Below are 17874 nucleotides of genomic sequence, written 5' to 3'. Positions count from 1 at the left end.
GTCTCAGTAGCCTCTTCCAATCTATGACAGTTTCTCAGTGGACACTTCTGAAGAGTCAGGAACTTTATAAAATCTCCCTCAATCTGGGATTGCCTAATGTATTCCCAGAATTACACTGAGTTTACGCATTTGGGGGAAAATACCGCAGAGGTGATATGTCCTTGTTACATCATATCAAGGCCATGTGTTATCAACTTGAGTTATTACTGGTGGTGATAACCTTGATTCTTTGGTTGAGATAACCAGTTTCTTAAATAATACTTCTTGCTCATAATGTAATTCATGAGAAGACTAATGCTACTACACATAGGTATTTCATCTAGTGATTTAATGTTGTTTAGGATACTAGTGGCTGACCCTGGACTAATGGAAAAAGTATAAGGTTTGGAGCCCCGAGAACTGAATTCAAATCCTATGTCTACTATTTACTGACTTTAAATCACAATTTCTGCCAGCCTCAATTCCCTCACCTGAAATATGGGGATTATTATCATAGTCACTTCACAGAATTGTTGTAAAGATTAATATATGCATTGGCTGTGTGTGGTGGCCCACGCCTGTAATCCCAGCACTTTGGGAGGCCAAGGTGGGCGGATCATGAGGTCAGGAGTTCAAGACCAGCCTGACCAACATGGTGAAACCCTGTCTCTACTAAAGATACAAAAATTAGCGGGCATGGTGGTGTGCCCCTGTAATCCCAGCTACTCAGGAGGCTGAGGCAGAAGAATCGCTTGAACCTAGGAAGCAGAGGTTGGAGTGAGCTGAGATTGTGCCACTGCACTCTGCCTGGGTGACAGAGCAAGATTCAGTCTCAAAAAAAAAAAAAAAATATATATATATATATATATAGAGAGAGAGAGAGAGAGAGAGAGATATGCATCATATTTTATAACCATGAAACACTATACAAATATTAATTGTTGCTATTATTTTTCAGCTTTTGGGTTGCTTACTGGGCTTTTTTTTCTTCTTACTTTAAAAAAGAACTTTCAGGCCTGATGCGGTAGCTCACACCTGTAATCCCAGCACTGTGGGAGGCTGAGTCGGTCAGATCATGAGGTCAGGAGATGGAGACCATCCTGGCCAACGTGGTGAAACCCCATCTCTACTAAAAATACAAAAATTAGCTGGGTGTGGTGGTGGGCGCCTGTAATCCCAGCTACTCAGGAGGCTGAGGCAGGAGAATGGCTTGAACCCAGAGGTGGAGATTGCAGTGAGCCGGGATCGCGCCACTGCACTCCAGCCTGATGACAGAGCGAGACTCCATCTCAAAAAAAAAAAAAACTTTCAGCCTGGCCAATATAGGAAGACCCCATCTCCACAAAATTAGAAAAATTATCCAGGCATGGTGGAGCATGCCTGTGGTCCCAGCTACTCCGGAGGCTGAGGTAGGAGGGTCACTTGGGCCTGGAAAGTCAAGGCTTCAGTGAGCCATGACCATGACCAAGCCACCGCACTCTAGCCTGGGCAACAGAGTGAGAACCTGTCTCAAAAATAAAATAAAAATAATAAAAAATTTTCATAAGTACCTATATGAAAAAAAATCACTGAATCTCAGAAATAAAATGCTGAAGCCACAATTATAAAGTGACAAAAAAAGGCTGCCTGGGGGTGCCCAGTCTGTTTTCCACCTGTGTTGATCTATAAATAACAACAAAAAGGAAGACTTTGAGACCAGTTAAAGAAATAGTAAATACCACATACACATTTCCAAAAGTTAATCATTCAGAAACTGTACCTATTTGAGTCAATGAGGGAAAAGCACAGAATAATTTGACTAAATCACATTTCTATTCTATGTCTCTCTCTTTTTTTTTTTTTTTTTTTTTTTGGAGACTGCTGGAGTACAGTGACGCTATCTCGGCTCACTGCCACCACTGCCTCCCAGGTTCAAGCAATTCTCCTGCCTCAGCCTCCTGAACAGCTGGGATTACAGGCGCCAGCCACCACACCCAGCTAATCTTTTTTTGTATTTTTAGTGGAGTTGGGGTTTAACCATGTTGGCCAGGCTGGTCTCAAACTCCTGACCTCAGGTGATCTGCCCACCTTGGCCTCCCAAAACGCTGGGATTATAGGCGTGAGCCACCGCGTCCGGCCATTTCTATGTCTCCTTAAATGATTATGAACTGCTGGAGCAAAAGGTTTCCATGACTGTTAATATTTAATATCTAACTATAAAGGCTATATTTCAGTATTTGATGTACTTATCATTTTGATGTTAAAAGGGAAAGCACCACTCTCAATATAGTAGAAACTTAACTATGAATTTTTCTTTTAAGCCATGTTAGAATATAAGCTTATTGAGGGTAGAGATACCCTTGAATCTGCTTTAGTGAACCAACCCTCAATAAATACTAGATTTTCACTGGAGTTACTGTGTAATACTTACGTATGCCTTCTGAACTAAGACCCTAACCTCTGCACTGCCAATTCTGGTTTACCCAACAGGCATATGAAGCACATGCTTCAGGGCACCAGCAAAATCAGAATGTTAAAAAAAAAAAAAAAAACTTTGCCAAATAATTTAATATCTCAGCAAAACCACTGAAGTAGCCATCATGGGAAAAAAATCAGAACTTTGTTGGACTTTTTTACTCTTATTTTGGGGTTCTGTTATTTTTCTTTTTATTTCTATATGAGGAAGATGTGGTAGAACATCAAAATCTTTTTGGTGCTTAGGGCCTCCAAAAATCTTAATACAACTCTGTGTACATCTTAAATTATCATAAGTTTTACTTAGTTATTCAGCAATAAGCATTTTATTTCATGAAAATTATAGTACGTTTACCCGTACTTTATGTAATCATACACTTTAAGATTCTTCCTCTTTACAATTTATCTCTAAGCAGGAAACCATAATAAATGCTAGAAGGCAATCCTCATAAATTGGACTAATACCAGTTCTCTCTTATCAGCCAACAGTGCTAATATGTCCTCACACCCTCTTGCTGTATGAAAAGATTACAGAGTTCCCAGAATAATCAAAAGTAAATTATTATTTATTTCTTACTGGTATAAATGGAATCTTAAATGTTTCTATTTGAAACGTCTACATATATGTTAAGAAAAAGAGAGTTAATTTCTTGTTTTGTAGTTCTCATTTGATTCACAATTCAAGTTTAGTTACCTAAGAAAAGAACTCTAGTTTTTCTCTCAACAATTACGTTAAAGAAAACACTGCCGGATTCTTCCCAGTTTCAACTTTCCCTCTACCTACCAGCCAATCTCTTGCTGGATGAGTATCCAGAGGTTTCTGGTGTGTTTTGTTAATACTCCCAATGTACTTCAAGAAGGGTACAGGTATTGCTTGAGGATCCGCTTGCCAAAGGCCGGTTCTCATTAGACATGTCATTTTTTGCTTGGTTTCATTTTGACCACTGGGTGCATCATGCAACTGTGTTGGATATTTTTAAGAGTATAAAAATACAGAAAGCAATAGTTAATTAATCTCACATAGCTAAAAGAGGAAGTTAAAAGTACTGGAAATTGGTGTCGGATGATTAAAGGATTAGGAGAGAGACCATTCCTTTACATCTAGACACCCTCCCCAACCCTACATCGCCAAAAAACCAAGCCGCTTCTAAGCAGTGAGAGAACTTCGGCAACCAAGAAATGGCTTTGTTAGAAAACACTTCACACGACTTATTTTAAACTTTGCTTTAAATTTAATTGCTTTTCGCCTTTTTCTCTAATAATAGGACTATTTCGCAGTTTCTAGTCCTTGATTAATTAAGGCTTCAGAGTTCGTTCTTACATATGCCATGTCTTAAGTTTTCATAAAATTCAGTCTATACAAGACTTGCTTTTTGTGAGCACTGTGCTTAGTGGCAGTCCAGATTTTCCCCTCCACCCCCGCGGCCACCCCTGCCCACCGCACCGTCGGGCGTGGATCTGGCAGGTGCGAGGCCGAGGCCCAGGGCTCAGCGAAGGAGGCCGAGTTTACAGAGCGCGCGCGCCCTAGAGGAGGCAGCAGCAGCCGCAGGCCTGGCCGCCCGAACTTTGCGAGCCTGGCGGGGGAGCACAGAGGCGGGCCGACCTGCCCCGCTAGCGCTGAAAGAACGACTCCCTTTATGCCAGCTCGCTGTCCGCCTTCCCGCAGCCTACGCTGCGGAGCCTCAAAGACCCTGCGGCCCTCCACAACCGTCTTAAATAACAAACCCCTGTCCTCGCCCCCGTAGGAATTGGGGCAGCTGGGGGTTCGCGTCACAGACTCAAGCCCGCCAGCAGGAGAAGGGCAGGCCGGGCTTCGCGGGGCCGAACCCCGCTCCAGCTGGGGACGGGCCGCCTAGCCGGCGGGAGGGAGCCGGCGCGAGAGACTTGACGGGAGGAGGTGGAGAGCGGGAGGCGGGAATGAGGGCGCGGGACCGGGCGGGCGGAGCGAGCGAGACTGCGAGCGCGAGCGCCAGCAGGGCGGAGGGCGGGGCGTGGGCGGTGCCCGGCCTTCCCGCTCCCGCGGCGCTGCAACTCTGCCGAGCCTCCTTAAAACTCTGCCGTTAAAATGGGGGCGGGTTTTTCAACTCAAAAAGCGCTCAATTTTTTTCTTTTCAAAAAAAGCTGATGAGATCGGAAAAAAGGGAGAAGAAACCGGCACCCTCTTTGAGAGGCAACAGAAGCAGCAATTGTTTCAGCGAAAAAAGCAGCAACGGAGGGAGTGAAGGAAAAAAGCAAAAAAGGGGGCGACACGCAAGTGCCTGTAGGGGTGAAAGGAGCAGGGACCGGCGATCTAGGGGGGGATCAGCTACAAAAGAAACTGTCACTGGGAGCGGTGCGGCCAGGGAGGAAGCAGTGCTGCCAGGCTCGGCTCCAGGGCACAGCTGGCTGGCGGCTGCCCTGTCCGCAGCAAAGGGGCACAGGCCGGGGTCCGCGAGAGGTGGCGAAGTGGCACCGGGCGCCGAAGCTGCTGAGCGCTCGCCGAGACGGCGACGGGACTGGCTGCGCCCTGGAACTGCGGCGACTCTCCCTACTCTGAACTTGGCCTACGTTTCCCAGGACTCTCCCCATCTCCGGAGACCCCCACAAAACGGGGAAAGGAAGGAAAGGACAGCGGCGGCAGCAGCTCAATGAGTGCCTACGGCAGAAAGCCTGAACGAGCGCGGTCGTAGGCGGGAAGTTCCCGGGGGGCTGCCCAGTGCAGCCGCAATGCTGCCGCGAGCTGCCCCAGCACTCCGGGCCCCGTAGACGCTTCCCGCATCGCTCTCCTTCTTCAGGCTGCCGGGAGTCCCGGGACCTGGCGGGGCCGGCATGACGGGCTTCTCGGGGGCCCGCTGCACGCCCGGCAGCCTCCGGAGACGCGCGCCGAGCCCGGCTCCCACGGCCTCTGAGGCTCGGCGGGGCTGCGGCTGCCTGGCGGGCGGGCTCCGGAGCTTTCCTGAGCGGCATTAGCCCACGGCTTGGCCCGAACGCGACTAAAGGCTCTTCTGGAGAAGCCCAGAGCACTGGGCAGTCGTTACGACCTGTAACTTGAGGGCCACGGAACTGCTACTCCCGTTCGCCTTTGGCGATCATCTTTTAACCCCGCGGAGCACGTCAGCATCCAGCCACCGCGGCGCTCTCCCAGCAGCGGAGGACCCAGGACTATCCCTTCGGCGAGACGGATGGAAACCGAGCCCCCTGGAGGACCTGCCCCTGCAGTTCTGCCTCACACGGCTCAAGTCACCACCGTGAACAAGGGTGGGTGAATGCCTTTTCTTCCCCCTGAATGTCTTTCCTTCCGCGGCATTTTCTGCCCCGATCTATAGTCCCTTGAGTCTCCACACACACTCCTCACAGAGATCTGTAGCGTAGGTACGTGACAGCTCTGCCTACATCTGACGTCCGGAGTCATTAACCAGGAATGTATGTGTGTCTGTGTGTCTCTCTGTGGAGTCGTCAGAATTCTTCATAGGGGTTAAGCTAAAAAAGCGAGGCGAGGTGCCCCTCTCCAATGGCTCAGTTTTGCTGAATAATCACGTGTGAATCGAGGGGCGGGCTTTTGGCAGGCAGATCTTACTAGTATTTACTACCAAGCTCTACTCCAGATTAACCATCCCAGTCCTTCTGTCAGTCTCCGATGCCATCATGCAGCCTGGTTAGGAGCAAAGGAAAGGGGAAAAAGAAAAACGACTAATTCATCTTTTCCTGATCGTCAGGACCCTAGAGAATGGCCGAGCCTTGGGGGAACGAGTTGGCGTCCGCAGCTGCCAGGGGGGACCTAGAGCAACTTACTAGTTTGTTGCAAAATAATGTAAACGTCAATGCACAAAATGGATTTGGAAGGACTGCGCTGCAGGTTGGTATTCAGAGAGGTGGGGAAAACAAGTCAATAATGTTGCCTACGTGACCCGGGTTTCTAGATTTACAGCTTTTAAGCTTTCAGGGACATAAAATTTCACTGTTTTTAAACCTAGTTGGTTGCCATATTTTATATCTTTAAGTGGATGCAACTTCTCAAAATGACGTACTTTGAACAAACTCCTCAAATCCAATAACATCCTTGATATCAAGTGGGGTCCAGATTTGGTCTTAGTTTTTGGAATGTTTTTGTGACGGTGGGGATTTTAAAGTAGTCATTGTAGGGCCGAGGTTTGTTTGTTTTGTTTTGTTTTTAAAGACAGCTCTGTAAACACATTATTATGATTATTATTTGAAGTAAATACACTGCTATTAGTGGTTTTACGTACTTTGCCCCCAATAATAGACTTTAACGTTAATTTTCTTGACTACTGGTGAGGGTGTTTTTCCTTCAAATGCTTCAAGTTTTGACAAACGACCTTTCCTCGTTTGGAATGGGTGGCCTGGGCACCGGGACAGGATGTACATTTTACAGTTAATGTACTACCATCCCCTCATTCAGGAGTCGGGAGGAATAAAAAGTTGAATTTTCTAATCAGAGCTCAGCCGCAGTGTCTTTGTCTCTACGGTCATGCCGTGGTGTGCTCTAATTTTCAGTAATTAGATTTACAGGCAACAATTGACACATGTCCGGCTGCCAAGTATTGTACCTGATAATTTTTTTCCTCTTCGGAATGTTATCATGTAACTTAGGTGAAAGGCTTAGAAACAGAAAAATGACAAAATAGTTTAAAATAGTTGCTTTATCAGAGTCTGATGATATTCTTATGAGCTATTCTTATTTGGAAATGCAACACTTGAAGCTGTTTTTGAAAACCCAGTGGGGAGAGGGTTTTTAGAGGGCTTTGTTTCGGTTACAAGAATTAAAAATTTAAGTGCCAAGAGATATACTACTAACAAACAAAGTCCATACAGTCTGTACATTTTCAATCAGAATACAATGGCCTTGCAAAAATTTCAGTATTAAGGAAGTTTATGCACAGATACTAAATTATTTATCTCGTATTGCTGCTACATTAAGTAATGATTTTTTTTCTTTTTCTACCTAGTAGTTTTGAACAGGTTTAGTGATGATAGCAAAGTAACAAATTTAATATGTTGAAAAGTTTCCTTTTGAAAACTCAAAAGATTATATAAACTTCACAAAGAATGAGCTACTTAGCCCATGTTCATAATAAGATTTTACAGGATTTTTGATGAACAGGAAGACTGGGAAATTAATAATATTCTTTTAAAAAGTTTTGACAAACATTTTTAATACAACTTTACAATCTTGTTTATATTAAACATACTTATCAAGATACTAACACCCACTTATTGTGGCTTAGTCCTTGTACATATAACGAAACACACACACAGAAACTGGAGTTTCAAGGCTTATTTTCAATATGTATAATCCTGACTCTGAAGTTGTGTCATAAGTCAAGAAATAACTTTCTTCAAAACCATTTCCAATATTGCTATTATCTTCTGTGAAAAAAGGTGAATTTTCTTCTACAATTATGTTTATTTACTCAATTTCAAAAGCCTTTTCCACCTTCCTAGTGTACATTTTTCTATCAGGTTAATATCAAAGGCCTTAATCGTATGTTTGCTTTACAAAGATCCAAGGTATCTGTCTCTTATTTTTCTTATTCCAGGTCCTTAAATATTATTAAATCTTTAGAGACAGTTGTGGTCGTATCAATTTTTAATAACCAAAAAGTATGTTTCATTGAAGTTCTTGAAATATAAATTATGTATCACTGTTTACCACTGCTCCAAAGGAAGAGCTAAAAATCAACAGTTTTATCAACAGGGGAGCTTAATATCTTGTCCATCTATGTAGTTTGCATTTACAAAATATTACTCATTCTAAATATATTTTATTATGTTATTTAATGTGTGATTAGATTTTTTTAACAAACATTTAAAAAAGATAGAATGACTTTGTATTTTCCATTAGCATTTAATTTCATAAACATTGAGTGTCTATTACACAAGATATTTATTATAAATTTAGATTATTATGGATATACCTAAATATAAATAAACCAGTGTAAATGCTGAAAATGTGTGGCATGTTAATGAAAGTAATATTTTTTCACAACTAAATTTTATGCATTTTATATTTGCATGCTGTTCTACAAGATATTTTATAAGAGACCACTGATAGAGTGAAATATATTCAAACAATAGTAGATAATCTTTGTTATGTGAATTATTTGTATGTTGATAGCAAGTGTTAATACCACATTCTGACTTTTAAAATGTTGGCAGTTTACAAATAGCTATTCCTTAAATGCTTGATAATAACTGAAAAAGGAACTAACACAGGATCACCAGTTGATTATTAAATGAGCTCAAACCACAAGACAAGGCTGTCCGTGTCCCAAAACACCCATTAAATATCTTATTTTTTCTTCTTTTGCTCATTTGAAAATCAGGAGGCTTGTCAGAACTTTGAGAAACAGTATATAATGTAATAGAGTGACTATTTCATTATTTTCAAGAATAGTTGTCATACAATAATTTCCTACTGTGATACAAGGCATATCAGGAATTTAGTTTTATATAAATTAATATCATAAGCAATTTAGAACACTGTGGCTTATTTAACACCTTAATAATCAGTAATGTTTTGTAACTTAAAATGAAGGATTCTAAACATTGAATACACCTAGTAGCCAATATTAAATAACTTGCAAATAAAAAATATTTTTAAGAAATGCTTGGAAATTTGGAGCCATATCTATTTGGAGGGAACTTGTAAAAATTGATCATTTAAGAAAATATCAGGCCTGGATTTTTAAGACGTCATTTTTACACTCGCTGATGGAGTTGGTTTAGAGAAACTCAACATCCTTATTTGTTTGCAGTAGCTATTTAGAAAATAAAGTTTAACCACATATGATTTTCTAGAATTAATACCACAGGCACATTTTTATGATCATGAACAATCAAACAGAAGGAGACTCTTATTTAAATCCCAAATTCCATTTCTGTTATTTTAATAAATTCGTGAAATTACACAACTCTTCATGGAACATAGAGAACTGAGTTGTTAGCAAATGCTATACATGTTGCACAAATTCTATCTTATTGATCAATTTAAGACGTTAGACTTTTGGGCCCATTTAAGACGTTCCATCACAGAAGCTCAATTTTTAGAAGTTGTCTTCTACTTTCACCTACTAGCACTTTTCGGCATTTGACTCCTTCAAGCCTCATCCTATGGGTCTTCCGCAAGAGCTCCATCAAAAATAAATAGTTACATAAATGGAAGGACAGGCAGATATTTTAAAATATTTCTGTAGCATGAGCACTTGAAGTATTCTACCATTTCTACTTCTTTTCCAGGTTATGAAACTTGGAAATCCCGAGATTGCCAGGAGACTGCTACTTAGAGGTGCTAATCCCAATTTGAAAGACCGAACTGGTTTCGCTGTCATTCATGATGCGGCCAGAGCAGGTTTCCTGGACACTTTACAGACTTTGCTGGAGTTTCAAGCTGATGTTAACATCGAGGATAATGAAGGGAACCTGCCCTTGCACTTGGCTGCCAAAGAAGGCCACCTCCGGGTGGTGGAGTTCCTGGTGAAGCACACGGCCAGCAATGTGGGGCATCGGAACCATAAGGGGGACACCGCCTGTGATTTGGCCAGGCTCTATGGGAAGAACGAGGTTGTTAGCCTAATGCAGGCAAACGGGGCTGGGGGAGCCACAAATCTTCAATAAATGTGGGGAGGGCTCCCCCACGTTGCCTCTACTTTATCAATTAACTGGGTAGCTCTCCTGACCCTTAATGTCATTTGTTAAAATACAGTTCTGTCACATGTTAAGCAGCGAAATTTTCTGAAACTGCATAAGTGAAAATCTTACAACAGGTTTATGAATATATTTAAGCAACATCTTTTTCACCTGCAAAATCTGTTCTAACATGTAATTGCAAATAGCTTTGACTTTCTTCTGAATATTTTATCTTTCCTTGGCTTTTCCCTTGCTTCCCCTTTTGCCAATCTCAACACCCAACTTGAAGACTTTGTTTTTAAAATGGTTTGTCCTGATGCTTCTTTTGTCTAATTAAAATACTTTCAAAATAGGACAACATTTTTCTGTGATTTTCCTTCCTTTAGAACCCATACACAACTTATCACTTGCTAAGGAGAACTGTACTAAAAGTTATTGATGTCTTCAGTCTTTACACTAGAAGAGGTAGACCGACTGGAAAACTAGACATACTCTCTTGATGATTCAGTTGTTTTCATCCTTTACCCATGTCCTGTCCACCTTGGTGCCTAGTATTTCCGCTTTAAAACAAAATAAGGACAATTTTTTTTTGAAGATTAAGCCTGAAATTTCAGTGTGAATTTCCCTTAATGTCCAATCTTCCCTTTTTCTCGACATTAAGTCAAATAGTTGAAGGACAAAGTTCAGAAGTAGCAATCTGAAAACATATTTTAGCTCTAAAGTTTTAAAAGAAAATGCCACCTTAAAAATGCTTACCACTAATGGATTTTTAATCACAAAATGAAGCAAATGGTTAAATAATACATTTCCCAAAATTATATCATAAATACACTAAGTGTAATGTGGACTTTTTCTCCCTGAGTGTAAGAAATGTAAAATTATAAAATGTTTAAGTATTAAAGTGCAAATATCAGTTTTTAGGGAATGAAAAACAGCGAGACAAATGTATAAATTACATATAAAGGTCATAACTATTTTAGGATCTGCAGAATAATAAATGTAGAAACTTTTAAAATAATAAATGAGCCACTCTCACAAATGGTACTTAATTTCCACAAAACTTTTTAGTAAAAGAGTATACAATCTTTTTAGGAGCACATTTACATAAAAATTTTTTTAAAATATTTTTTTAAGGAAGTAGAAATATTAAATTTCCAAGACAATTTTCCAGCATCTACTACTTGGTCATTTTAATTTACACTTTTTAACAACAGATTTCAATACAGTTATCATTTACAAATTCAAACATACTTTATTCATCATCTCCCACATGATCAAAGATGTTTTATGTGAATGTTCCCTCCTACTTCATAAGCTCTCTGCCCTCACTCCAAAAAGAACAAAATGCCTCAAGGTTTATTGAAGGACATGGTTCTGATGCCTGACCTAACAAGGATTGGAATGGCTGGGTGGCAGGCAAGTGGTTTTCAATAATTTATTTTCCATGATAGTATAAAAGAATATAGAAAGAAAAGATTAATCCTTTTAATTTTGCAGTAAAATTTACATTCCCTAAGTGCAAAAAGACCTCATCCTCTGACAACTTTAACCACAAATTACTAAATAAATTTATTTTTGATGGCAACAAAATTAAACTTAAAACACTTACTTAAGAAAAACAGAGATTGAGGTGGTTTTGAAGTAAAAGTGTCATATTTTGGATTTTAAAATGGAGTCAATATACAAAATATACTACTTTAATAAGACGACTAGTTTTGAACAAAACACTAACTGAAAGTAATTTAAAAAAAAAACCCTCTTACAAGTTACAACTGTAAAGATGGACGGTCATGATTTTAAAATCCAGTTTAATGGACTTCACAGCATCCAACATGTCTCGGCATTTACTTTATTTAATAGAATAAAATTTCCCTTTAGAGATTTCAAATATAAAAGCATAGGACGTTCATAAAGCAAAAGAGGAGTTACTTCTGCAGTTGCTTTGTTCTCGGGTGGTCAGAGCACAATAGAGGGAGAGGACGCTCTATCTTTTCATCAGTCTAAATGTTGTTAGGCATTAAAACATCGCCATATTACTCTAGCTCTGTGCGGGAAGTAGCTTTGCTAATCTAAGTATTTTAGAAATGAGTTATGTGGTCCCCTCTAGGAAATATGAAAAGCCATTATTCAATCTCAAAAACCTCAACAATATTCTGTAAGCCTCTTGAACATGCCGAAATGTATAGGATGGATAAAACGTTGCTGCTGGGGACCTATTTTTCAGCGACCTGAGGTGGGGAGGGAGGGGTCTGAACTTATTCAGATGCAGAGAGTGGGGATGCAAGTGCTAACTAATGGAGTGTCCAGAGCTCCAGGGGACGACGCTGTTGTAAGGATGGAGGATACAAAGCAGAGGATGCGCTCTCAAATTCAGTTCTTCACCGCTGCGTCCGCATCCACATCGGGAAACTTGGGCTCAGCCTTTGCCCACTAAGCTGAAGCCAGGCTTACACCTGGGGTGGAGGGCACTAACATGACCTCGGTTCAAGTTCTGGTCCCCGAACTGCTAAACAAAGTGTCTTTTATCACATTTTGGTAGTGAATTAAGTTTTCTGATAAACATTATGCATCTTGCAACGGTGTGATGAGTTCATGTACACACACACCACAATGGGTGACTGATCAATAAGTAGATTAAGTATTCTGTCCCGAGAAAGCAATATGATGTATTTCCCTTATCGTATTGATCAAAAGAACGTCGTGGATGGAGTCCGTGGCCCAGGACTGGTTTCGAAATCTCAGTTCCCAAAAAGGTGCTTTCGGCTTTTGCCGGGGGTAGAAGTAAATAGTCCATAGGCGCCGGGCAATCACAGTGCTGGAGCAAGAAAAGGTCGTGCTCACAGCCTTCCTGGCTGCCCTAAGCAACCTTCATCAAAAGGCTACGGGGGAAAGTCCCTGTCTTGGTCTCTGGAGACTGTTCTGCTTTTATATGGCAGTCCCATGAAAACAGATCCACGCAGGAACCTAGTGAGAGGCAGGAAACAAACTTCCCACCTGAGACCCCGGGTAAAGCTCTGCCCATAGCCAACCCAAGCCTTCCACGGAGGGGCTGCGAAGACATCTTTTCTGTCCCTCTGAAACTCCTTCTCCAGACTCCAGCTCCAACTCCCGGGGCCCTAGTGATAGGAAGCTGGAGCCCAGAGCTCCCTCAGGGCGCGCAGAAAAGCCCGGGGTGGGGGTGGGGGAGCTTCAAAACCGTTAGCTCGCGTTTTTTCCCCCTCCCTCGCTAAGGTTTCTTTTCTTTTCTCTTCCTGTCCAAATATTTCAAATTTCCGCGCCTTAAATAACAGTCTCCTTTTATTTAGTTAGTTTCCTCGGCAGGTTTGGCCGCCCGCTTGTCTCTGCCCCCCTACGGGCCCGGGGCGCCTCGGGCGCCTCGGTGCTGCCTGCAGCCCCCGCGCGCTGCCCCCAGCCCAGCTTGCGCTGTACGGAGCGCGCCCGCCGGAGTCACAGCCCCCTCCTGCCGCGACCTCGCCTGACCCGGCCGTCCGGGCACCCGGAGCCAACTAAGGCCGCCCCCTGCCCAGATGCCGGCCTGCCTCTCAGCTTGACTTCCCTCCCCGGACTTTGGAGTGTCTTCTGCGTTAGGATTTGGATCCCGGTGGCCCTGGAGCGGCAGAAGGGCCGCGGCGATAGGAAAGCAGCGAAGGAGGCCGGTGGCCGGAGTCTGCCCCAGCCCCCACCCGCGGGTAACCTTGGAGGCGCCCTCGGAGTGAGTGTGTGCGCGACCGCGCGGCCGGCCGGGGCGAGCAGCAGCACCGCGCCGCGGGCAGGAGGCGGGAGCGGGGGGCGGGGAGGGGGAGCGGGCGCCGGCGCCTCCCGGCTGCCGGCGCAGCGCCCCGGGAGCTGCGGGTTCCCCGGGCGGCCAGGCGACCCCGGTCCTGGCCCTCAGGCAGCGGTCCCCGAGGAGGTGGCAGCCATCCCACTGGACGGTTCTGGCGACCTGTGCCTGAGGACCGGGGCCGGAGGGCGGCCAGGGAGCAAGGGCCAGCGGGCCGGTGAGTGCCTAGCTCTTCGCGGAGGTGAGCTGGCGGCGGGACGCAGCGGGGAGGCTGAGCAAACGGCGCCCGACCTCGATGCCAGCACTCCCTTCCCCTCCCCCCATGACAGCTGAGGACAGCCGGGTTCTGAGCCTCGCGTCCAGTTGCGAGGAGGCAAATGCCTCTCTGGCTTCTTAGCCCCTCAGACTATTCGGGAAGTTGCCCTGTGGTTTTGTCGGTCCCCCCCCAACCCCACAAATTACTAGACGCCCAGGACTGAAAATGCACGTTCAATTCCGAAAGACCCTCCTCCCGAAACCCCGTGAACTGCAGGGCTCGGGTGCGCAAAACACCTAGAAAGGGGTCTTTTTTCAACCCGGAATAGTTTTGAAAATCGAGTACTGTAGGGATCATCAGCGACGCCTCAAAACAATTTTAAAAAAATCCCCAGATCTGGACACAGACTTGCTAAATTAAGGTTGCAGTGAAATGTTTTGTCATTTGCTCCAGAAACATTGTGCGAGCTTCAGGTGTTAGGATGTGGGTTTGGAATTTTCTGTGGTGTCTTTAATCCTCAAAGACATTAAATAACAGCATGGTTACACCCCCCGGCAAGCGAACAAAGGTCATCCTTGCCACCACAGCACCTGCAGAAGCATAGTGGAACTCACATATTTTGCTTCCTGAGTTCTAAAATGGCTTCTGAACCGTCCAGAGGTACCAGCACATAGGAGCAGGGGGACCGGAGACCGGGGGAGAGATTGTACATTTAAAAAAACTACACAGATACTATTACACTTCAGTTGTTCCACCTCACCTTTCTCCCCCAGCCCTCATCCTCATCGGACAAGGAAGAATTTTAGTGTAGGCCTGTTCAATAATTCTAAATACAGCCTTTTTCTTTTCTTTCATGTCTCCCCCCACCACCAAATAAAAACAAAAACAAAAAACAACCAGCCAAAAGCATCAGCTCTTTGGGGGAGGAAGTAAAAAACCACCAATCCTTATCCAACTACACGTCATTTCTTTCGAGCACTAAGAAGAAATGCTACATAAAACCAATGCTATGAAAGAAATAATTTATCAGGACTTCATACGCATTTAATTTGGTATAATTAAAGTGATATTGTCTTTTAACATGAAAATAATGGGACAGTTTCTGAAACTGATGCATGAAAAACTCAAAAATCTTCCTGGACATTTTTGGAGACAGAAGCTTCTGCTCTTTAAATTTTCTAAGTAACTAAGAGTAGTTACTTAGAAAAAGCTGATACTTTATCTTGACCATATAAAGCAGTATCATGCGAATTTTATTTTCATTATATGTCTTAGATTTTCAGATTAGTTGTATGAATAGTGAAAGATCACATAAAAAGGAAACTGCCAACATCTTTTAATGTTGAATTTTTAATTTAGAAATGCAACTAAATTATCACAACTCTATTAAAATACAATCCACTCCCTGTTCCTTCTCAGTGGACAGTCTGCACAACTGGCTGGTAAAGAAGTTTGTCCTGAGCTTAAAATTTATGCTTTGGAAACATTATTTTCTAAAATAAAAAAACAACTTACTGATTTTTAGGAATAATTATTCTATAATTTGGCTATTCCGTGCACAACTAATGTAACAGTATATCCTGTCTTACATTTTGGAACTTTTTTGGGAATTCTTGTTCCATAGTTTTCTCCTTCTGATAATTTTATTAAAAAGTAACTGTCCTCAGTGATATATCAGCATTCTGATACCGATTCTGCTAATTTAGGCACTTCACACCAAACCTATACAGGCCATTTAAAAATGAACATGTATTCTTATTTTTGTCAAACTTTGGGACAGCTGTGAATAAACACTAACAATTGAAAGGCCTAGAGTAATTAATTTGCAAATCAGCAATAATGTTATAGTGTGGTGATGATTCAAGATGAAATAAAAACTCATATATTAGAAGAATAAATAGGATGAAATTGTTAAATTAATCAGCACGTGATGATTAACAGGATAATATTCCTGTTTCAGTATTCACATAAACAATACTGTATACTGTGGTGTGCTTTTTAACTATGAAAGATAACATTTAATAATCATCGTGAGATATAAAAGTAATTGATCACTCCAGAGTCTCTTTTTCAAAACATAATTAAAAACAATGGTTTACAAAATATTTCACTATACTACCACCTATAGTTTTGGCTGTCCACCCCACTTTTTAAAAAAATTTCTCTGTATATTTTTTTTGTCTCCACATTTTAGGTGATGAACAAAAATAGCATGTAGATAGAGGTTTCCAATACTTCTTTATTCCTGATTCTTCAGCCACCTATTTGCCTGTTCACAAACATTACTTCAACTTTTAAAGTCATATTTAATGATGCTAAAAGTAGTTATTATCCCCATTAATTCAAATTTATCATAGGCCTATGAGTGAAAAAGCATTCAGCCTATATTGTATTTAAAATAAAGTTAAGTGAAAAAAAGTGTACATTAGGTTACAGCAATTGTGTATTTATGTTTGGCATATAAATTAGTTGAAATGTTTTATAATATTTAACATTTCAACACATGCTAAGATTTTCAGCATAGAATTAAGATCTAGAAAATCTTAATTTGTGATCTTCAGAAAATAACATATTTTAATTTGTCATATTGATAAGACTAATCATTTTAAGAACATGTTAGATTGTTAATACTTACAGAAAAATATGAGGAAAAGACTATGGTATGAAATCCAAAGCAATTTTTTAAAAATAAATTACTCCTACTGGTAAATTACGTATTTTAATTGTATTGTTGTTATTTTATAGTTACATTTTGCACTTCGTATGTGGACCAAAGCTTGCTATGTTTATCCATAAGTATATAGTTGGTACTAACCAGTTAATCAAAATAATGTTGTTGGTCCTGTCCTATATGAGTATCCTTATGTATATGTGGATATGCTGAGATATTTCTTACTAAAGTTCAGTACTGAGCAAATGGATGTGGCACAAATACTATCAATTCACTTCACATTACTATTTTAAGATGACAAATTATGATCTACTAAAGAAATATAAGCTGATAATTTTTTAGATATAGGTTAAATCATTTTAATTAATGATCCTGGGAAAGATAGAAATTAAAATCTTAGAACTGAAAACACCAATGCAGGTCCTCATTCTACCTAAGTTAATGTTTCAAAAGCTTGTCATGAGGCAGATATATTAAAAAGCCACTTATCTGCAATTTAGAAATTTCAAGCATTAGAAAAGAAAGTATGATAGTGACAAGAGGAATAATGAATATTTTAAATGTTTTATATAGCAATGCCTATAAGTTAATTTAATATTAATTACATGGTGGACAACTTGCTAAAGAATCCAAAAGCAAGGACAAAAAAAGACCAGTAAAAGACATTTGTCCAAGAATCCAAAAGCAGGGCAAACAAGACCAAAAAATTTCCTTCATTATATCACAATGGTAAATATAAACAAATTAACTTTCTTGGTATGAAACATTTTCCAGTTTTGTGGGAAGTTTTTTATCATTTCATTTGGATAATGCTTTTGAAACACATAGTAGAAAAACACATTACTTGATATGTATCATGTATAAATTACATACATCATTTACATGTTTTACTAACATACAGCAGACACATATTCCATCTAAAAATAGCAAGCACAACATCATTCTGAAAGGGTGAGTGGATACAGTTGGACATCTGGACTAGACTGAGGGACTATTCAATGTGAAGCCGGAGTAGAGCCACATAGGAGAGAGCACTGAACTGACTGAAGGCTGGTTAATTTGCTCAAGACTGATCAAAATGACTCTGAGCTAGTATAAATTGCCTGC

The 17874-nt window shown here is 41.4% G+C and overlaps 1 protein-coding gene across 1 annotated transcript; it reads left to right on the top strand.

The window, feature by feature from the left end:
- Window positions 1-4440: 4440 nt before the first annotated feature.
- Window positions 4441-10414, top strand: CDKN2C (cyclin dependent kinase inhibitor 2C). Its single transcript, XM_055255134.2, has 3 exons — window positions 4441-5670; window positions 6129-6268; window positions 9670-10414. Exons 2-3 carry the CDS (start codon window positions 6140-6142, stop codon window positions 10045-10047), a joined length of 507 nt encoding a protein of 168 aa, XP_055111109.1. The 5' UTR covers window positions 4441-5670; window positions 6129-6139; the 3' UTR covers window positions 10048-10414.
- Window positions 10415-17874: the final 7460 nt, after the last annotated feature.

The sequence above is a fragment of the Symphalangus syndactylus genome, chromosome 12 (assembly GCF_028878055.3).
Source record: "Symphalangus syndactylus isolate Jambi chromosome 12, NHGRI_mSymSyn1-v2.1_pri, whole genome shotgun sequence".
Lineage (NCBI taxonomy): Eukaryota > Metazoa > Chordata > Mammalia > Primates > Hylobatidae > Symphalangus > Symphalangus syndactylus.
Note: the sequence above shows the minus strand (reverse complement) of the source record. Positions and strands in the feature narration are given on the sequence as shown.

Coding starts and splice junctions, on each gene's coding strand:
- CDKN2C (XM_055255134.2), top strand. CDS start 6,140: ATGGCCGAGCCTTGGGGGAACGAGTTGGCGTCCGCAGCTGCCAGGGGG. Junction 6,269..9,669: donor TTGGAAGGACTGCGCTGCAG/GTTGGTATTCAG, acceptor CTTCTTTTCCAG/GTTATGAAACTTGGAAATCC.